This window comes from Simochromis diagramma, unplaced genomic scaffold (assembly GCF_900408965.1).
Source record: "Simochromis diagramma unplaced genomic scaffold, fSimDia1.1 OVJJ01000305.1, whole genome shotgun sequence".
Lineage (NCBI taxonomy): Eukaryota > Metazoa > Chordata > Actinopteri > Cichliformes > Cichlidae > Simochromis > Simochromis diagramma.
Genome location: NW_024387169.1, coordinates 2,436,400 through 2,459,460, shown reverse-complemented (window position 1 = coordinate 2,459,460; position 23,061 = coordinate 2,436,400). Strand labels below are relative to the sequence as shown.

The window sequence follows — 23,061 nt, the reverse complement described above, 5'->3', positions numbered from 1 at the left end:
CAAACACTGTAAACACTAACAGTAAAAGCTGCCGATCACAAAGTCTGCCCCCGATCGTTACCGTTAGGTGACCGATGATTGTGGAAGAAGGAAAAACATGTTTTATATGGTAATCGTGGGCTCTTTGGCTCAAGGGATACCACAGGGTCGCGACACTGCTTTTTCAAGAGTGTTTTCACATCTAAATAACATAAAAACAAAAGTTAAAATCCATGCTCGATACACGACTTGACTCTCTTTATCATCTTTGAAAATCAAATTTAGAACTTAAAAATTCAAAGAATCTGCAGAAATGCAGATCCCAGCGCACGGAACAATATTCTGCAGCGATTAAAGGATGAAGTGTAAAATAGACCCGTTTCATCTCGTTACCTTTACACTTTATGGATCAGGTGGAGACTACGGCTAACACAAGATGAGACGGCAGTGATATTAACCTATAACGAAAACTAGAGATGGACCGATCCGATATTACGTATCGGTCCAATACTGACCTAAATTACTGGATCGGATATCGGAGAAAAATAAAAAATTTAATCAGATTCATTAAATATCACAAAAGCACCTCACAAAACTTGCGACATGGCATAACTCAGCTCATAACCTTAGCACGTCGGAGCAGTGTGCTCACGTGATAGAGCGGCTGTGGCGTGCGAGACCTGTCAGCGGTCTGGTTGAGCATTTGTAGCCTCGCTACCAAATCATTTCATCTCCAAGAAAGTGATCCCAGAGAGAAGTAAAGCAAGTGTTTAAGTCCATCTCTGAATGTTTGTAAAGCATTCCCATATTAAGCTTAACAACTGATATATGGAGCGACTGCCTCTCCCTCCCTCTCCTGCTGCTACTTCAATCGTGAAACTGCTTAATGGTCAGCTGATCGGCTTTTCTGTCGTGACTCCGTCTCTCTTGTTTGTTTTTGGCCCACTTCGCGCCAGAAAGAGGAAACCAGCGGCTGAACAACAGCCGCACTATTAACCTTGATAAGCTGTTGTTAGAATTTATTTAATATTACTTTCTACACCAGGATCTTTTTCTACGCAGCTGACAGCTGTAACTGTGCAGGGGCGGATCTAGCAAAGTTTAGCCAGGGGGGCCGATAGGGCATGAACAGGGAAAAGGGGGCACAAAGACATACTTTTCTTTCTTATTCTCAGATAAAATGTCCAGCTTTTAATAAATAATTATCTGAATCTTACACCCAAAGTTTTAATCTGATGTAAAATGTATAGAAGTCCATTACTGTATATAGTAACTGTTAAGTCTAATATACCCTAATAAGCTATAGTACTTTTTCCTTTGGGAAGGTACCATCTGTGCAGTCTGCAGTTCTGTTGAAGAAAGATGTTGAATCTCTTTAATTATTGTAGAAAAATTATTGATTTCTGTGCATTATGGGGTTTGTTAGTTTTTTTCGTGCATTAAATTAAAGTTGATTACGTCAATTAAGCATCACGAGACGGAGGGTGGGCGGTGTTTCCTTTTCTTTTTTTTTGCTGGGGAGTTGGAAACCCTATTGGGTAGGTTATTTAATATTTCCACTAAGTACTCTTTAACATACCAGAATAGGGAGGATGGAGCAGGTTTATTAGATTGATCAGTGTTGCTGAACTATGAAATATTTTGGGTGCAGTGTATTTTTTTGCATACAGGTGTAACAGACTAGCTTTAGTTTTGCTTGTTTGTTTTTTTTGTTTGTTTTTTTTTTTAAACTTGAGTATCAACTTAAACAAAATGCAGCAAGATATTTTTTTAAAAACCACTTTTTTCATTATAAAACACACTATATCGGATTTATATCGGTATCGGCAGATATCCAAATTTATGATATCGGTATCTTGCCATCTCTAACGAAAACTATCGCCCTCTTTTCTTGTTTGTTTTGCTTACGTAGTAATGTCATTTCCCTAATGGGGTCATTAAAACTTCATCTAACAAAATAAGCATCAGAAAAAAATGAATCACAGCAAACGATCCTGAAGTCCACCTTCCACAGCATCCACTCACAGCTCAAACACAGACCCCACTGTACACACTGTACAGAAAACAACAGAATACGACTGCAGGGAAAAGGAGGTGGCATCTGTGTGCATCACTTTTATAAGCTTCCTCTATGACTCCCGAGGGGATAGCCCTCTTAAAAGGAAGTGACTCTGCCATCCTCCTATCCTCCGCTTGCACCAGGGAGGGCCTATCCATTCTGGCTCCTTACTTATTTAAGAGCTTGTTATCCCCCTGGCTTTTAGAGCAGCAGCGGCGGGGAGCGAGAGAGTCGAGAGGCAGGGAAACACTGCCAGAGTAATCCCCATTTACAGTTTAAGAATAAACGCCAGTCGAGAGAAGAGGTCCCAGAAAAAGTCTTATCAGTCATCCAGCTCCCAAACCATTTTTCATCATTAGTCGGGTGGAGGGCGAGAGCTTAGAGAGCAGCCTGGAGAGTCGAGTTTATCACCCACACCCACCTGCAGCGTGGAGCCCAACTCTTTGTCCCGTTTCACTTCCCTCCATCTGTGACTCAGAGCTGGAATCTAAACGGCGTGTTTAGAATTCATAACCAAGGATCTTTATGAGCCGCCCTGCTCTGTGACCATGTTTGGTTTGGGGAAAGCTTTTTGATTCCATTTTCCACTCATTTACTTCGCTGTGTGTTTTTGGGCCTTTTCTGCTACGTTTCACAATGTGATTGCGTGCATATAAAGTGCACACATTCATTAAAACGTGCCCCTCTGTTTGCCAGGATACCTGCCCTTTTATCTCTGCGCTCAGCTTCCAATCTTCCTTCCTGTCAGCGTGCATCTGTCACATCTGCTTACCGCCACATCTTTTTCCCGTGTTTACTACTTCCTCATCTTTGTCTCCCAGGTTTTCAGTTCCTCTTCTGACAAGGAAACAGACAATTCAAAGACTGAGCTGTCTCTGAAGAGTGAGGCACACAAAAACCCAGATGAGACAGATACCGACACAAAGGTCTCTGCATCTCTGTCTCCATCTTTTAATAATTACCTTGCTGTGCCTCGGTTCTCTCAGGAGACGCAGCATGTGGTTTTATAGAGCAGCAAAACCATCTCAGACGGTTGGTTTCTAATTCCCGTCTACTCTGTGGATGCCAAACACCTCCAACCACACAGTGTCTGCTGTATATTCCCAGAAGGCCTGCATCACTAGCTAAACATTTATATATACAGGTTCATATATGTTCATATGTACAGGTGCAAAACTGTAAACTGATTGTAAAATCATTTTGAACCAAACAATTTCCAGGATGTAGTTTCCTGTTGGAAAAAACAGGTTTGGTCTGAGTCAGAGGACAGCAGAAGCTGAACAGTTTGCTTTTATCCTCGTGTGTTAAGCCTCTCCTTTTTCATGTTTCTGTGTCTCTTCAGTTCACCAGGAACTAAAATATCCTGGTTTTCTACACAGAGAGAAAAAAAAATGAGGATTGGGGACAAAAACACTAAAACAACAACAACAAAAAGGAAGAACCGGACTTCCACTGCTTCTAGGTATCGTCTATAATGACGTCAGACAAAAGGCAGTTGGAAGTGACTTGAGTTAAATTTAAAAGAATATACCAAAGACCTATTGCTTTCAATCCCACACAGCACAGAACAGCTGTTTTACAGCTCTCTGATGAAACACTTTGGCTTTAATGAAACATTTTTACCTTTGTAAACTATTATTTCTTCTCTGCAGGTTGTAAAACTCCCAAAAACACTTTAATGAAACCCGATCTAGTTTTGTTGGGGTAATAACATTTTTTACAAAGTGATGATTTGAACTTTTCACACATTGCTGCCCAGAGACAGCTAGCTTCCACATCTCACTTTAAACCTACATTCCTACTAATAGCCACCAGGGGGCATGCCGGTGGTGGGGGGGAACCAACAACAACAAGCTTGAGTTGTTGGACCCGAGTTTATGAGATCTTTCACTCACTTCAAGTCTTCATTTCTTTTTGTAGAATTTAGTCATAAGTTACATGTTCAGGGTATTAGTGCGGTTTGACAGTAAGCTCCGCCCCTCACTCATCACATCCAGTGATGGATGGAGATACTGACAGCACCCACCTCAAAGCTTCATTAACAACACTTCACGAACCAGTGGGTGACGTCTTATTGGCTCTCTCCATCTTTTTATACAGCCTATGTTGCTGATCTGTTCTGCTATTATGTTTTAATATTTTTATTTCAATAGATCCTAGTTATTAAGCTTCTCATTGAAACGTATTTAGATTTGATTTTTCTATTTGAGCTTATTTTGTGATCCTGAATTTGTTTATTGACCATGCCTGGATTTTATGTTTTGGCTGCTTTAACATAAGAATTTCCTGATTCTTGGATGAATAAAAGCTTGTTTCTGACCTCACTGACCTTTAATTAAAATACATATAACCCAGGAAGTGGATAGAGAGCGAATAGATGCCCCAGGCTTGGTCTCGACACTCCAAATCCCAAATTCCTAATATGCAAACAGCATAACTGCCACTCACCCACACAGTTGTCACAGAGGCTGCAATGGGAGGCACGCGGTGGTCTGAAGATCTTGCAGGTGAAGCAATACTTCAGTTTGACTGTCTGGCCGTTGATGACCACCTCCTTAGTCCTGGGAGGGGGCCTGTAGCCGGTACCGCCATTAGCCACATCTTGGGGAAAATAAAGGAGAGAGACATAAAGATCAAAGAGAAAAGACACCTGATGTCAAAGCTCCCACATACGCTGCAGTGTGCACGTGGCGTTATTGCTGTGGGCGTGTTATCACTACTGCACTGGCAGGGTGACACCAGATTCAAATACATTAAAAACAAGGAGAATACTTGTCACAGGATTACTACTGAAGTGCCAAAATTTAACTCAATATTAGACAGAAAATCTAGTGCATGATGCATGTTATGAAAGGTGATCCTGTCCACTACTGAACTGATAAATCCATTGATAATCCTGGTCTTTACATTTAAAATGATCCAGTTTGCTTTTGAGTGCCTGAATATGAGTAACTATGGATGGAAATGGTTGTAATTCCTAAACAGTTAAAGCAACACTTGCTGAATCAAAGCTGAAAGTCTGCACTTCAATCACGTCTTGATCCTGTGTGGTTAACAGAGGCAAAACTACACACCGTGTGTCGCTGTTCAAATACTAACGAACCTGACTGTAAAACTGCACCCAGGTCAGGCACTACTAAGTGGAATTAATACAACAATGCTCAGATTCCATTATGAAAAGAAAAAAGAAAACCGCTGCCAAGCTGCTCTGAATGGCTTCTGGTGGCAGAAGACAGCGGCGATGACAGGCTAAACGGTAAAGATGAGCGCAATGGTGGTCATGAAAAGGTATAGACTGGATCCCATTATTGCTCTGCTTGCTTTGAGCACTCTCACACATGCTGAGAGCAGGAGATGGTGTGAGTGGGAAGATAATTCTGAGATCATTTACACAGAAGCCTGTAGCATTGCCAACAGAGTGGTGTGTGTGTGTGTGTGTGTGTGCGTGTGTGTGCAGGGGGTACGGGCTGACAGGCTTATGTGGGTGTTTGACATTTCTAAAGGAGAGTAGAGGAAATGCAGCCACAAAGTTCTCTTCTATTGAATTTGTCTCATTGTGGTCGCTGCCTACAGAGCGCCATCCCAGTCTCATACTCACACTCGTCCCGTTTCTCTGCCGACTCAAACAAATGAGGGTGAGAACAACTCGGAGCTCTGTTCACCTTCCATGGCGTTAATGCTGCATCGTTTAGCTATTCTTTGCACAGTAAAATCTATATTGAAATTAGCTCCTATCAAGCCAAATAAAGAACGATGATAAGCAGAGGGTGTTTCTGAAGCATCAAAGTAAAATCTTTGTCAAGCACATTCTCTGATCTCTGTAATGCTGGAAAGAAGAGAAAGGCACATACTGACAGACTCGTGTCACGTCATACAGTAATTTTTAGCAGCAGAGAGGCAGAATCAGAAAGTCAAGCACATATTTTTAAATCAGAATATTGTGAGTTCTCTTTCAAACATTCGCTTCGGTGTCTCACTACGGGGAGCGCTCTCTCAGCGTCGTCCTCTGAAGCTTCTACATCATTGCTCCAGCCAGGATCGGCTGGCAGTCGTGATGCTTGTGTCACAGAGGGGCCACCCTCCTTCCTTCTTAGAAACCCCGTCTCTCTTGACTGCTAACCTGAGAGCTAGCTTGACGGTACACTCGAGCAAGCTAACACCTTGGTCATCGGGCACTAGCGTGGCTCACATTGTCAGTCGCCTGCTCTTCACCATAGAGCCAGGTTGGAGAGTATGTTAGCTGCCACCACACACCTACCGCTAGAGCTGGGCCATATCATACTGTTCACAGTAACACCGGTATAATGTTGGGCAACGATAAGAAAATGAGATATCACGATAGAATAGTGATGTGTCGGTCGCGAACGAAATGGCTCACATTAGAAAGGTATAGTAATCATCCACAACTACAGTGGGGCAAAAAAGTATTTAGTCAGCCACCGATTGTGCAAGTTCCCCCACCTAAAATGATGACAGAGGTCAGTAATTTGCACCAGAGGTACACTTCAACTGTGAGAGACAGAATGTGAAAAAAAAATCCATGAATCCACATGGTAGGATTTGTAAAGAATTTATTCGTAAATCAGGGTGGAAAATAAGTATTTGGTCAATAACAAAAATACAACTCAATACTTTGTAACATAACCTTTGTTGGCAATAACAGAGGTCAAACGTTTACTATAGGTCTTTACCAGGTTTGCACACACAGTAGCTGGTATTTTGGCCCATTCCTCCATGCAGATCTTCTCGAGAGCAGTGATGTTTTGGGGCTGTCGCCGAGCAACACGGACTTTCAACTCCCGCCACAGATTTTCTATGGGGTTGAGGTCTGGAGACTGGCTAGGCCACTCCAGGACTTTCAAATGCTTCTTACGGAGCCACTCCTTTGTTGCCCGGGCGGTGTGTTTTGGATCATTGTCATGTTGGAAGACCCAGCCTCGTTTCATCTTCAAAGTTCTCACTGATGAAAGGAGGTTTTGGCTCAAAATCTCACGATTTTTTCACACCAAGCTGCTTGCCTATTGTAGATTCACTCTTCCCAGTCTGGTGCAGGTCTACAATACTTTTCCTGGTGTCCTTCGAAAGCTCTTTGGTCTTGGCCATGGCGGAGTTTGGAGTCTGACTGTTTGAGGCTGTGGACAGGTGTCTTTTATACAGATGATGAGTTCAAACAGGTGCCATTCATACAGGTAACGAGTGGGGGACAGAAAAGCTTCTTACAGAAGACGTTACAGGTCTGTGAGAGCCAGAGATTTTCCTTGTTTGAGGTGACCAAATACTTATTTTCCACCCTAATTTACGAATAAATTCTTTACAAATCCTACCATGTGGATTCATGGATTTTTTTTTCACATTCTGTCTCTCACAGTTGAAGTGTACCTCTGGTGCAAATTACTGACCTCTGTCATCATTTTAAGTGGGGGAACTTGCACAATCGGTGGCTGACTAAATACTTTTTTGCCCCACTGTATTTTCAGTTGCAGATGATAAAGGATTCAGAAAGTTTATTCATGCGGGCCCATATGACAGAATAGGCATGTTCTTTTTGTTTTCATATTATAATTTATATTTAATTGTGTTGTGGTTTGCAGTGTTTTGTGTTATTTCATTTTAAATTTGTTTAAAAGGAAAAAGCTAAAAATTTAAATAGTTCAAAGTTGAACTGTGACTAGTTGGTTTTTGTATTATATGATTTATTTATTTATTTCATTTTATGTGGAGTGGATAAATAAAAGTATATTTACAGTGGCCCCTACAGACAAAGCAGCACGCAAAAACTCCAAAACACATAAAAACACAACAGAAGTGCTCCAGGATGCTGGGCGCAGTGTTGAGCTTTTGTTACCTAGTGGCTACACAAGCCAGCAAGTACCAACGACTGGATTTGGTGTGTGGTAGTAACAGGTAAATGAACTTTTTTTTTTTTTTTTTTTTTTTAATTATTTGAATATGAGTGCTTGTGTATAAATACACAAACAATACACACATGCTTTCAATTGTGTAATTTAAGTGATGTAGGTAGCTCTGTTTTGAAGTTCAGTTAACACTAGAAATGTGTTTTGGAGTTTGTACGTGCTTTGTCTCTAGGGGCCACCACATCTATTTATATATAAACATATATAAATAAAACCACTTTTTTTTTTACATTTAGTAATTCCTTTTGTGCATAATTTTATATTATTGTTAATAATAAATTAATTAGAGCAACAAAACAACCTGAAGAGCCGGTTCGGGGCCGAAAGAGCCGGTTCTCTAAAAAGAGCCGGAAATCCCATCACTACGATAGAATATGGGTAAAACACCCATGTGCAGTGCCTTTGTTTTCATACGCACATGGCGGAAAAGCATGGCGGCGACGGAGAATGACAAGGGCGAAACCGGATCGTTAAATGAAACGGATGAACCAGAACTGGTTTGTAAAAATGCTGCAGCTTCAGTGGTGTGGAACTGGTTTAGCTTTCGTCCGTCAGATACACAACAAAGCACTATTTTTGGTAGAGCATGCTAGCGGGCCGTCGTTATTACCGTGCTTTTCAGAAAATACAGCACACTTAAAATCAATCCTTTGATTTTCTGTAAAGTCGACAGTGCCCCTTATAATCCCGTGTGCCTTATGTATGAATTCTGGTTGTGTTTACTGACCTCGAAACGATTTTATGTACACGGCGCTAGAAAATCTGTCAAATGTTTTAGTCCGACTTTGCTAAGCTATGAAGCCGCACCGCTTGATGGATTGTCGGAGCATTACGGCTATCGTAGGCAGGAGCCTCGCGGAGTGATACGTACTGTGCTTCAACATAATATTACCGTATTGTGTGTGTATAACCTCTTTTTAAGTTTTGTGGATATTATACATGGTTATGCTGAGAATATGTCGGCCAGTTTCCACTGGAAATGCCTTTTGGTTAAACTGTCAGCGAGGAATTTGCATTTGCACTGTTACATTTGTATATTACTTTAATGCACATAATACAGCTGCTTGTTGAAGTGAAAATATATTGAAAGAGGTTTATTGCACTAATAAAGTTGTGGAGTAAAGTATTTTGTCTTGCGTCAATTATATTGTTATCGCAAATTTTCAAATATATATTGTGATAAATATTTTTGGCCATATCGCTCTGCTCTACCTGGCACAGCACCTAGCTCAGCGGTCGACACCCCCGGCAAAATCTATTCTGACCCCTGAACCTGGAACATCAGGCACTAAGAAATACTCCAAGTGTTACAGTTTTTTCTTTAATTATTTTCTTGCTCAGGTTTCCTGATGTGATTTCCTGTGCTCTGTAAAGTACTGTCAGCTACTGTGACAGTTTTGAAAAGTGCCATAAAATAAAGTTTTATCCTTCATGTTTTCACACAGATGCCAATCTACTCACCGCCCGGCCTTAATCGCCACTATTACTGCAAATCGACAGCATGCACACCTTAAGCAGCCCATCAACATTCAGTGCACGCTACACTCAAAGCAGCTTTTCTGCTGAACAAAGCCGTTCGAACACTCGGCCGACGGGGCGGCCGAAGCTTAGCCTTACATCAGTGTTTAGTGGGAGATCCCTCAGAGAGATAGGCCGGGTCCAAGAGCTTGAAGCGAGATGATAAGGCAGACTGGAGAGTGATGTAACACAACACACAACCATGCACACGTACACAGTGTGTGGCCACTTACACCCTCACACTCAAAGTTAAATGAGGATTCAATGTCAGCCAAACTGGGCTTGGTGCTGCCTGCTGAGGTATAAAGAGAATCTAATCGCCATCGTGTTGTGTACACGCAAGAGAAATCTGCACAAGGTCTGCTGGAAAACAACTCAGGTACAAAACACACACACACACACACACACACACACACACACACACACACACACACACCTTTAACTGAAAGCCAAAATTTAAAACTAAAACCAGGTGCAGCACAGAACTAAGAAATACAAAGATGCAAATAAAACAATGATATAACCCGTTCAAATAGCAAAAACAGGCTTGTCTCAGCAGTATTAAAACACAAAGCTCTTTTTAAAAATATTTGCATCTGTTTGCTATGAGTTTTATAGCAAACAAGAGTTAAAAACAACAATCCAGTGCAGAACAGAGTCTGTGATCAGTTTCTAAAGGATCAGTATCAGCTGGTGTTAAATATTTGGTCTAACTACAGCCTAACACTTGATTTTATTATGAAACAGCTGCTGGTATGATGGCCGCTGCCATTGTTGTGGTCACCGCGCACACCGAGGCAGGACCAGCGCTTTGTTTCCATTTAACCAAAAAGCAGTTCTGGAACATTCAAGCACGCTGTGGTGATCCTGGTTTGACTTCATCAAGCTAAATAATGATAATAATAGTAACGGTTAAGATTTTTTGTGTATGTAATATCCAAGTTGGACATTTTTGCTTTTAATAAGCTTTGATGATTTATTTTCACACAGTCTCTGTACTTCAGTCAGTTATAAAAAAGACTCTTCAGTGCAGCTACTCTGGACTTTGTGAAGTTCACCTTCTGCACATCAAGTCAAACTGTCATGTCAGACAGTTAAAACAGTGGATATTTTTCAAAATGAACTCCTTTAAAAACAGCCTCACACATAATAATTTAGTAATTACACTTTCCACCTTTATCCAGAGCAGCAAAGCTTCAGTTCAGGACTGACAAAATGACACAAAGTTTGTCGAGTGCATTTCAAACCTAACATCCAGCTCCTTTCCTGGAACATCTGCTTAGTTTTGTTTGCCACACCAATCTGCTTTTACTCAGGCTTCATATGTGTGTGTTCAGGGGACTGAACTCCATGTTCTTTAACAACTTTTCAGAGTGGATTCTTTCGTCAAAGCTCGGCCTAGAACAATCCAAACTGTTTGCCAGAATGAGAGGTCGACGTGAGACGTGCATGCAGCCTTTCACAGTCACACCTATGATATCTTAGCTAATCTGGGAGGAACAGAGACCACCTACACAGACCCGTGGAGAACATACTTGTGTGGGTCTAAGACTGTTAGTCTTCTAGACTATGTACTGTGTCTCTGAGGTAAACTAAGAAAGACCACGAAGACTCGATTCAGCAGAGATGTGACCTCTGCCTGTGTGAGATATGACAACTAGGAAGGAGACTGCTGCTGCTTCACCGAGGACTCCTGACCGGAGAACAACGAGACCACCGGGAAAGACCAGGCAAAGACTAGTGCTGAAGTCATTCTTAGGCATGTGGTCCGGCCTGCACCGTGTATCCAAGGGGACAGGGTCAATCCAGGCCAGTGTAACAGCTCCACGCCAAGTTTGTTTGTCACTGTGTTATTCCTCTTTTCTCCTGTGAGCTTCAGTGAAACAGCTCTACAGTGACGGCTCTATTTGTGTGCACTCCTTTGTTAGAGTTCCCTGCAGCTCTGTCATCGACTCATCTCTTTCTCCTCACGTCCACGTCACTGTAGATCTGCGAACGAGCCATCAGCAGCCTCGACACAGAGGAGACAAAGACTAGAGAAGATGGCTGTTTTACATCAGCCCCAGTGAAACGACTCCACAGCACACTTTATCATGACACAAACTGTCAAGGGTTTGGATGAACCTGTGTGTTTGTTACATAACACTGCCCTGGGTCTTTGCACGCAGATGCCACATGTAGAAACCGTCACTTCAGACAACATTTAAACACAGGCAGCACCTGTGGCTCACACCTTTGGTCAGTTCTGTTTCTTCCCAATTAGCCGTCTGCACACCTTCTCGTGCCTCCGAACAGTTTCTGTGTCTCGGTGTGATGATGAACCCTGTTGAGCTTTTCTTTCTTTGATGACGTCCCTCCTTTATCAGGAGATCCATGTAAAAGTAATTCACAGATGGTGAAGTGAAGCTTTGTAACAGAGCATCTTTCCACTAGCTGCAAACCTTATTACTTATGAGGCCAATAACAATGAAGTCAAACACAAATGTGATCGAGGGCACTCGCCACCAATGAGCAGAGGGAGGTGAAGCGTGCGGCGGCTTAAGTCTGAGCGTGAATGATGAGAAGACCGTAATTTAAAACAAGGTATTATTCATTCATCCTTGAGATGGGGCAGACGTGTCAGCACTACGGCAGGCAGACGTGGGGTGTTTTGAAATTCAAAGAGCCAACCAGGCTTCAGGATGAATTAAACTAGCTCCCGATACAGCAGGTCACTGCGAGAGCATCTCTGATCTCTTCCTAAAGCCTCTTGTGTATTCTGGCTCATTTATCCCCGCTTTTTACATTTGGAGAGTTAGCGGTCAAGTCTGGGTCAGCATCGACACTGCTCTGTGGACTTCACCATCTATGACCAAACAAATTCAAATCAGTTCCAGCTTTTAGTGGCATTTAACGGTGCAATGGCCAGGATTGAAGGGCCAAATACGCCAGAAGGGAAGAGACGAGCCATGTCAGACATCTTATGATGCTCAAGAAGCAGCTCGTGATCATAAAAATCATTTCAGGGATAAAAGCTCTTATTTGTGGTGCAGTCTCAAAATTTGCTCCCAGCCAAAATACATAAAATGCTCTCAGCAGACCTAAGAGGTGTTAAAAATCCAACAAGCATGTTTGCAGTGTCTTATCACTGCAGGCAAAGGAAGCTGTATCTAATGTAATTAAGCTGGCTCTCTTCATAGAGAACGGCTCGAGCTCGTCTCTCTCTGGTAATGGGGTGTGTTTGAGCTTGCCATCTAAATCAAGGTTTTGCCAAAGGCGCAGGCAAAGAATAAACACAAAGTAATTAAAAACAGGGTGCAAGTCAGAAAAGAGACTTGAGAGCAGAGTATAATGTGGGTTTGGTGATAAGATTACAGGCAATGTGTTTAATAACTGCAGAACACTTCAGGCCTGTTATGCTATTACAAACAGTCGTAGTGGACTACTACAGGGTGTGAGCCGTCAACCTCAAAGCATAAAGCTTCAACATAAGAACATAAAGTGTAAAAATAGAAACAACACAGCACAGTGGAGAAACAGGAGGCACCTCAGCTTTGACTAAAATCGAGTGAACCAATTTGAAATGATAAGTGTTGGATATTTCCTTATGAAGGATCGCGGACGGATAAAACTGTGTCATCTGCATAACAGCGACACTGACTGCTGAAGGATAAAACGAGCTGTGAAATGTGTATCAAGAATAGGGATGGGTACCGGTATCCGGTGCCATGATGGCACCGGTTCTGACATAAACTGTAGTAACCAGACCGAAAAGCAGCGCACATTTTGGTGCTTTATTTCGGTGCTTTTTTTTTTTTTTTTTCCCCCCCTCCCCCCTGAGCTGTGATACACTTTAAATTCTAGCCAATCATTTTACGTTTCCGTAGGATAACAGGATAGTAAGCAGGCCCAGGTACGTATGTAATCTGTAGCTCTGCTCTAAAAGAACAAAGTCTGGCTGTACTTCACAGCAAAAGATGCAAACTGAGCAGCCTGCAACAAGTGCTTTAAGCGGATACTGTGATACTGTCAAAGCAGGTAACACCTCAAATCCGATGAAACACCTGGCGACGCATAGCATTTTTTTTAAAAGCCGAGAAATGCGCCGTATTTGATAGCTTGCTGCGAGACCTCACACAGAGCACATCTACTGCGGGTGTGGTGCCTGTTATCGGACCCGGAGTTAGCAACATCCCCCAAAAAGGTTACTGGCCTGGTGGCCTGGCTACCCCTGAGTGGATCTGGGGCAGGCGTGGGGGTTTGGGGTTCGGGGGTGCTTCGCCTCCGTGCTGGGGCTCTGGCTGGGCCTTGGGGGCTTCGGTCCTCGTCGGTGTGTCGCCGAGGTTGTGGGCGGGTGGGTGTACGGGGGCTCAGCAGGGGGCCTCTTGTGCATTGGCCTAACTGGGGGGCTCTTCAACTGGCGGGGAGGTTGTTCCATCCTTGCAGGAGTCCACTCTGCAGGTGGGGGAGAGACATAGGAGAGGTGGAGAATAAACTTAACCTGGGTGTCTGTTGTCTTGTGTAGTCTGGGAGATGATTGAATGTTGGGGTGGGTACAGTTTCCTCTCCGGTGGGGTGGGGTGGGCTGCCCCGGGTCCTGTGGGGCTTGGAAGTGCTGCTACCGTAGGCCCCGGTCTGGATGGACCTGGGCTCCCTTGCCTTGGTGGGTACCAGAGGACGGGGTGCCTACTGGCCCTAGGGAGGGGCATCCTCCCCCCTTTTCCTCCCCATACCTCCCTCTTCCTGCTCCACCACACTCACTCACACAGGTAGGGCCTTGGGGTGCGTGTGTGTCACCAGGGTGCAGGGGAGACATCCCCCCCCCCCGTCCCCTTCTGGCCACCTGTGCCTCAATTTTATCTCACAACTTAGACATCCACATTACTTACACTCTCATAACACACACACACACACACACACATATAGGGCCTTGAGGGTGGGCACGTTAACGGCGTCCAGTGGACGGTCTGTGTACTCAAACCTACATCTGGCGCCGGTGCCCACCTCTCAATTTTAAATCCATGTAGACATTGAGGGTTCTCGGGAGGGGCCGTGCTAACACCTGCTGCTCTCTGGCAGCAGCACCATGCTCTCCCTTGTTTTAAATGCACTTTAGAACAACACGCAGCAACACTACACATGAGCGGGAGGAGGGAGGTATGGGGTCTTCACACACCCCCCGTTCTCTACTAGCCATCGGGGCGGGGGGGCTGGGAGGAGATGTTGGCTGTCCGATTGGCCTCCCTGCTGCTGCGGAGCCTGGGACGGTCTGCTTGCCTCCACCCCGGGGGGAAAGGTAACATCTCTTGGGTCTGGGTGCTGTTTCCCCCTCTGGGGGCGAGGGTACCTGGACCCGGGGTATAGAGTATGTTTGGGGAGTGTGATTGTGTGTACATGTCCATTTATGTCAATCCTTACGTTGGGTGAGTGCTGAGTGTTTGTATATGTGTGCATGAGGGTGGGAACGCATGTTTGTGTCTGTGTGTGCCTGTTTACCTGTGTCTATATGTCAGGTCGGGTCTTAGACTCCACCTCTCTGCGAACTCCCAGGCCCTCCAAGGCCTATCTCCCCTCACCACACTCCCTGCCGGTGACTGATGCCCTCAGGGGTCGGTGCATTGGTGGTTCTTGGTGTCCGGGGCTGGGCGCTCAGGTATGTACCAGCTCACTCCCGGTGGCTACTTGGCGGGGCCTGGCGCCTGTTGCTCGGTCAGGCCTCCTCCGGGGTGCGGGGGCCCCTCAGGCCTCCGGGCCTGTGGCTCGGTTCACTCTGGCACAGCTGGCTGCCGGCAGAGCCGGCGGGCACGCCGGTGCAGCCCCCTCTAGCTTCTGCTCGGTGGCTACTGGGTGACGCCTCGTCTGGGGATCCTCAGCCCTTCCCATGAGGGTGGCACAGATGCCCCTCCGGTGGTCCTCCTTGGGCTCTCGCACTCTGCGGCCTCTGGATGTCTGGGGTCTGGATCTCCTCCATGCCTGCTTCATGCCCTGGGGGACGGGGCTATGGCTCGCTACATCCTCTTGCAGACCATTACATGTGGAAACCATTTGAATACAAGCGCGCTGATCCACACAGGTGTGCACACGGATGTTCACTGCTCGTAGACTTAAATTACACCTTTCTTGGCTGCTACTTCAAAGCACATTGTGCGCTGTCTGTCCTGCGTGCTGCACAACAACATTGAATATTTAGTATTTACTGCTGTTTACACTTAGCTAGATTAATGCGATGGTGTTGTGTTTAGTATGTTGCTTTGGGTTTTTTTTTTTGCTTGTTTTCTATCCTTCTCTCAACAGGTGATCCAGGAGATTTTTTTTTTTTTCCCCCCCTTCCTCACTGTCCCTCTCCCCTTCTGTTTTTCTTTTCCTTCCTCTTTCTTTCTCCCTTTCCTATCCCTCACTCATGTCTGTCCCGTCTGTAACAACTGAAAATAAAATAAAATAAATAATAAAAACAAAGGTCGATCAAATGGACCAATACGGCAATGCCACGATGATCCATTTGGCAAAATAAATCCATTGGATATCCTTGTTGGTCTTCAGACAACAACAACAAAAGAAAAAATAAATAAATAAATAAATAAATAATGACGGATGATGATGCAGCAGCAGCCGTTCTTCTCTGCATGAGTAGCTTAATGTTGTTCGTGTGTAATTTACCCTGAGTAGGCTAACCACGTTATTACATTAATGCATGTAAGGTGAACTAGCAAACATCATCATAGTTACATGCGGCTGTCTTGTTTGATGGCAGATACTCCCTTCACCCTGGCCAAAAAGGCTAAAATGACCAAAGAAAAAGTGGAAAACAGCTAAACATGAGAGGTTTTTGGACAAAGTTTGTGTTTTTTCCATTGTTTAAGCACTGCTTCCAGCCAAGAGTGATGCCACATATGCCCCATAGCTGCAGAAAAGGCTAACATTGTTATCTTTTTACAAAAAAAAAAAAAAAAAAAAAAAAAAAAAAAAAAAAAAAAAAAAAGCTGAACATGAGAGGTTTTTGGATCAATTTCGTGTTCTCCATCCTTTAAGCACCGGTTTGAGCACCGTTTAAGCACCGGCACCGTTTCAAAAGTACCGGTTTGGCACCAGTATCGGATAAAACCTAAACGATACCCATCCCTAATCAAGAACAAAAGAACCTAGAATGGATCCTTGAGGGATCCCGCCTTTAGTGGAACCTTTAACTTAATCCATTAAACTGAGCACAATTCTGTTTTCTGAGTGCTTTCAAACTTTTTTCTTCTCCTGTATAATCAACTAGTCACTCAGACACGAGGACTATACACAGAGAGATATATGTACAGCGATAAGGAAAATAAATCATGTATTTCATGTGGTTCTACCTTCAAACACCCAGCGATGAAAAGACTAAATGTGGCTGTATCCCCTACTGATGTCCCCATCCTTCCTCCAGCAGTCCACGCTTTAAGCCTTCCAAAATCTATTTCCTCTGCTGGCCTTGAGTCTGGCTGGTAGATTTGGAAAAACAGCGAGGCTGTCCTGACATTCACCAACTGGCCTGGACCACATTAAGTGGGAAAAAGGAAACGGGCAGCTCTGACCATCCTTCCCTCTGATTAATGCTTCAGAGAGTCTTTCGGATTTGGCATGTGATAGCTGAACTGATGCCAGCCCGTCTAGTCCTGACATATTGGGCAGGCAGGCAGACATGCATACACGTCAAATGTAGCAAACTGAAGAGAAATCAGCTCTTGTCTCAAGTTCAAGTTGAGATAAACAACAAGCTGTGCTGCCTTTCCTGACCCCAGACGTCCTCCTCCAATGATTAACTGCACTAAGCACAGTGACAGGACAGTGAGAATGTGGATCACAAAAACTGCCTTATGTCTCATAACTCTCAAATGTCTGCCTGTCCAAACATGCCGCATATTTGATTCAGGAATTTAGGCAAAACTCCAGGCTGACCACTCTGAATATCCGCTCACGACGATGGCATCACAGGTCGAGCATCAGCATCGTGAATGCAGGGATGCTGAGAGGCCTCGATGTCTCGTACCGTACACACATCTGCCCCTCTGGTGTTGAGCCAACCGATCAATAAGAGTGGTGTCATTTTTGACCCTTGCAGTACTTTAACCTGAAAACATCATTATTTATGTATGAGGTAAGGGATTTATGGCGCTATATGCACTCAGAACACTTAAAACATGCAATGCATTCAAAATATGTTGAAATATCTAGTTCTGATTTATATTTCCGTTAACAAAGTTGTTTTTTTTCCCCACAATTCGTTTTAGCTTTGGTTCCTTTAGTGCTCAACACCATCACCTTGTTTTACCTGGATTCACACACACACACACACACACACAGGACTCGGTCAATATACAAACACAGGTGTCCATTTCCAAAAACATCTCAATTTCTGCTCATTCATAAAACTGGGTCAGCGCTGTTTGCAGAGGTTTGATTTCATGTATCCTAAAGCAGCATAGTACTGTGGATACTGAACATAAATATAGTAAATGGTTAAAAAAGAAATAAGAGTGGATGTAGAGTTGGCTGTAGTAATGCTATAGGAAAAAAAGAAACCAAAGCAGCACCTGAGCACATGGGAAACAGGCCTGGAGCGGAGCAGAGACATTACATTATGGCAGCGCATGTGAAGAAGTTCCCCCTGCTCACAAAGATGCTTCGCTATTATGAATATCTGCACAGTTACATAAGCAGATATTAGGTTTGAAATAAAAAAAAGAAGAGAGATGAGAGCCGTCTGAATCAGAAGATAAGGCTGCCAGGAGTGAGTCGTGTTGCAAGTAAGAGGAGGAACTGAAGAAGGAGCGCACGACAAAAGCATGCCTGTGCAAATTCACTGACACCTGAAAACTAGACAAAAATGGTTTTGTTTTTTTGCTTTTTAAATCTCTCTTAAATCCCAGCAGTGAAGATGAGAGTGCCTGAAAGAGATGGGCACATGCTGGGCTAGTTGTTGCTGGGACTTGAAAGGGATGATCAAGTTAAGAGCTAACACATGTGCTGCTAATGTCTTGCATATCAAGCTTCCACGCCATCGCTAGAACCAAAAAAAGAACCGTGAGAGCATGCACCCAGGAGGAGGAGACGATAGTGTTTGAATGGAAAAAGTAACAGGAGGGGTGAGAAGAGACAGGAGCTCTATGGAAAACACATCTGAACAAAGTTTTTACCACGTATGAAGCGTGTGCATGTGTGCGAGACCCTCATGCCATTACAGGTGAGGTTCTTTCAAATTGCACATAATAAGATCTACAATAGTACCAATAATTAGGCAGCCTATTAATCTGCTGTCATGCAGAGGATTGGATGGAATATAGACTACAATCCTGGAACGTAAAAATTAAGGTGAACACTCTCGTGGCACAGCAATCTTAATATACACCCATAGGTTACCTTAGTGAATGACCGAAAGACATTTCGGCTAATGATTCTCATGTCTGTCGTTTTTTCACTTGGGACCCGCGTAGAGATTTGACTGTAATATTGTTTGAACCTATCCTAATTCATGCAAATCCTGCATCTACAGGTTACAAAGAAGAGTTAAATATGATGGGAATGAATACCAAAACAAAAAAAATTATCGTATGCTGCTTCATGCCTCTAATCATTTCACAACCTGTGCACAAAGAATCAGCCAGACATCAATCATCAGTCTGTGAGTAAGAGGTTCCAGTTTGGAGACAGCCTGCTTGGAAATGCACAGCACAAAAGCCAGTTGGGTGGGGGTAGAGGGGGTAAAGAGTTATTTGGGTCAACATTTTTCATATTTTCGGCCTTTCATTTGTTTATCCTCTGGAATACCAACATAACATACTTCTGCACAGCTCTTTCTCAGCCCCGCCGCTCCGAGCTCTCTGTACTGTACCTTCCCTCCAAAAGCTTTTAAGTCTCCTAATGAGATTAATTAAGCCGGTCCAGAGTTTGTTTAATGAGGCCCTAGTGGCCTGAAGCACGGAAAAAGACCCATGGCTGGGAAACGGGAGCTTTGCATTCCAAATACAAAACAAAAAAAGAAAAGAAAAACAGCAGAACTTTAAAGAAGGCTTTAAAATAGGCTTTGCAAAGTTAAACCATCAGTTAAGTGGTGGTAATCCATTTAGCTACAGAGCAGCTGGACACATTTACAGATCAGTGAGTCAGTAACTAAAATGGATACAGTTTCCAGTGCAAATTCCAGTCTGGAGGACCCTTGATTGTTTCCTTTCCTTCTCTGAAAGAAGCCTCAGGAAGCAGACTACACTCCCACCATCGTTGGACAAGTTTAGTGACTTCCATCAATCTTTGTCTAATTCACTTCTGATGAGGTCAGTTGCCTCCCTTTACATTTCGCTTGGATCAAGCTACAAAGCACAACTTCAGCAGCTCTAATTTAAATAAAAAGAATTGATTTCAGTGACTTCAGAGCTTGCCATCACCTTTGATGTGTAATCAAACGTTTGCTACTGCCACCAAGTCTCTCAGATGGGAGAAGCAGCACTTTTAGGCGTGCTCACAGGGAAGTGGGCCTTCATTTTTAACCGCCGTCCACGTTTCTCAACATTGCCAGCAACCTCCTAGCACTAGCTTGTAGTAATGCACCCGTACATGCATCGCCTCAGTATCTGTGCACCGATACGACATTACGCACGCAGTTTTTCTTTTCTGCATATCAGCTGATTTTGCAGTTCGCTTTGGTGACAAAATAGAATCAAACAGCAGGAAAAAAAAAAAAAAAAAAAAAAAAAAAAAAAAAACACACACTCAGTGACACAGCAACAAATTTCATTAACAGGTCCACATCTCAAAATAATCTTGGCTGTTTTTTGACTCATGCTTGTGCTCTGCTGCCAATAATTCACTTACCTCATATCAAGTATCTCCTAATGCATCAACAGTCTTATCTTTCATATGACAAATTAGATTTGGAACTTATCAAAAGATAATTTATGAGTAAGCGTTACATCAAAGGCCATTTGGTTAAAGTAGCGCCAAGAACTCATCTCATCCTGGATGTAAAGTGCTGTTACAGTCAGTCGGAGCTGGATTCCCGAAAACAAACACTAAACACACACAGAATGCTCATGAGCCACGTGCTCATGTACCTATAATCTAATCAAATAATAACCAAACAGTGTGATGTGCTACAATAAAGGTCTCCCTTTATTGTAGCACAAAAATGCAAACTTCAGTTCAGTAACAGGTTTTAATCCCAGTGTTTTAGGGGTTTACCTATCTGCCTCTCCAGGTCGGCGGCCTCGTCTGGGCTGGCCCTGGGCAGCACTCCGGGGTCACTGAAGCTCGTTCTCAGGAGCGTCCCCAGCACAAACAGAAACAGCACACCTCCTATGACCGGGATGACTGGAGTCAACTGCTGCGCCAGGAACGGACAACTGTAGGACAAGGAGAGGCGATGAGGAAAAGATGAGCAACAATGACGGCAGAAACGCAGTCTTGGTGTAACACTGGACAAACGCCGGCAGGCTGCCGAGCTCGATTTAATCGTTCGCACATAACGGACACCAGCGGAGACGAGCGCGGAAACTGATGAAGTGGAAACACCAAACTCTCGCTGCTTAATGACCAGTAAGTGGATATGACCGCTTAATAGACGACACACATGTAAGAGTCAGTCCCCTGTGTTTTAATCTGCTTTAATGAAACAAACTCACATAATCCCATTAAACATCCAACAGCGCAGGTGGTTGTTACAGTAATCACATTTAGGTCCCACAGAGGTAGGACACAGGCTGCTGCATCCCATTTCATCTGTTACACTGTGGTCTGCTGGATCAGATTTGAGGTCTGCAAAGAGGAACTACTCCAGACAAGGACGGCTGAAGGAACATGTGGCAGCCGTATGCTGTGAGAGATGTTGCTGAGGAATGTAGAGCAGCACTGCCACACTGGCAGGACTGAGCACATGCCGCCGACATGTTACGCAGTTTATGGAAACAGCAAACCATGCAGCGTGCATGTTTTTTCCCTCGTTATCTTTTACTCGCAGTGTGATGTCACTCACCAGTTTTGTGCTCTGTATTTTGAACACATTTTTGGGTAACTGAGCTGTACCCATAAACTTCATGGGCCAATAAGTAAGCGCACACACCAGCGAATCAGTAAACATGGTTTTTCATGCTGTACTATGCAGCTCGACTCATCTTGGAACCAGCCTCGAGTGGCCAGCAGAGAAAGTGCAGATGTTTAGCATCGGTTTCTTTTTCCAGCTCAGGTTGGTTTTATCACGCTGGTCTTCAGATGAAGCACCTTAGGGGGCTGCATCCTCTGATATGTGCCAACACCAGTTAATCTGCTGAACTGGGCCATATTTTGATTTGCCATGCTGGGTTCTTCTAACGATAGTGGTCTGAGTGGACGCACATTTGAACTGGGATCCAGCGTCTTCTGTCCTCTCATAAGAAAAGAGTGTAGATTTACACATCCTGCCGCCATCAGTTCATTTTGGTGTGAAGTTAAAAATAAAATCTAGATAAGAGGCTCTGTGAGATGAATACCAAGTAAAAGATTTTATGACTCAGGAAGACTGAAGCTGACCTGAGCTGTACCCTGGCCAAGTGCAGACAGTCCATTCCTGCTGCTCTCTGCATCCACAGCGACACCGAGCTCAGCAGAAAACTCTCGACTGTCAGTGGGAGGCTGCAGACGGCACAGCTCCCAGCAGGACGGCGTTTCTCCTGCTCTCCTTGGTAATTCATTGCTTCAAATTTGAATCTCATTTCTTTTACGTCAATATAAGTTTTGAATGATTTAAAAACGCTGCCTTCTCTTTTTAGGACGTGGACACTCTGTGTGCTTCACACCTCCTGCTTCTACACTCACCACAGCAGAGATATCATCCTCTAACACCAATCAAACAGAGCATGTTCTCGTCACGGGACGAGGCAGCAGTGCAGCCCACTTTTATTTATAGAAATCTGAAAAAAATATCATCACCAATTCAACTGTAAATATTAAAATGTGCACAAATCAGGCTGCTCTTCACCTCCACGTGTGTTTTAGTGTTTAAATACTCTCATATTGCTCGTTGTGCGTTGTGTTTATCACATAGATATGTATGAGTAGTATAATATTTTTTTCTATAAAAACCCAACTAGGGCCTATGCTATAAATTGCAGGTTTTAAACATAAGGCCAAGAGGCAAAGAGGCCCACAGGACATCTCTGCAACACGTGAAGGAGGACACAGATTTGGGTCTTCTAACTGTATTCTCAGTTTAGGTTTTACTACTCGTCCTGCTGATGAGGACGTCCCCACAGTCTTTCACTCTACAATGACAGAAAAACAAATGACAGAAGTTGTCCGCCCCCCCAATAGAAAATTTATGTTTTGGTTTGTTTTTAATAGCGTGTCCACAGTAAAATCCATGAATGTAAATAAAAAACAGGGTATTTTTGGTGAATTACCGAAACCTTTCTGCTTTATAATTCCAGGACAGTGAAAAATGAGCACTGAGAACGGTTCCTGTAAATCTACAGATCTTTTTACAGTTTAAGCTCAACAAGTTGTGTCGACAGATTTCTTTCATTAAATCGAGCAGCATTTTTTCCTCGTGTAGTGAAACACACGTGCAGTTAAATTATTTTCTTATATTGAACAGCACAGTGATTAAATGTGCAGCTA

At 43.7% G+C, this 23,061-nt stretch overlaps 1 protein-coding gene across 2 annotated transcripts in view; it reads right to left on the bottom strand.

The window, feature by feature from the left end:
* The window catches only part of LOC120744494 (palmitoyltransferase ZDHHC14-like), a 50,659-nt gene that overhangs the window by 10,878 nt on the left and 16,720 nt on the right, over window positions 1-23,061 (bottom strand). For both annotated transcript variants that reach the window (XM_040048939.1, XM_040048940.1), the window contains exons 3-4: window positions 20,653-20,813; window positions 4,487-4,639 (exon numbers count right to left, since the gene is read on the bottom strand). In XM_040048939.1, coding sequence (XP_039904873.1) covers window positions 4,487-4,639; window positions 20,653-20,813 — 314 coding nt within the window. The remainder of the gene's footprint in view (window positions 1-4,486; window positions 4,640-20,652; window positions 20,814-23,061) is intronic.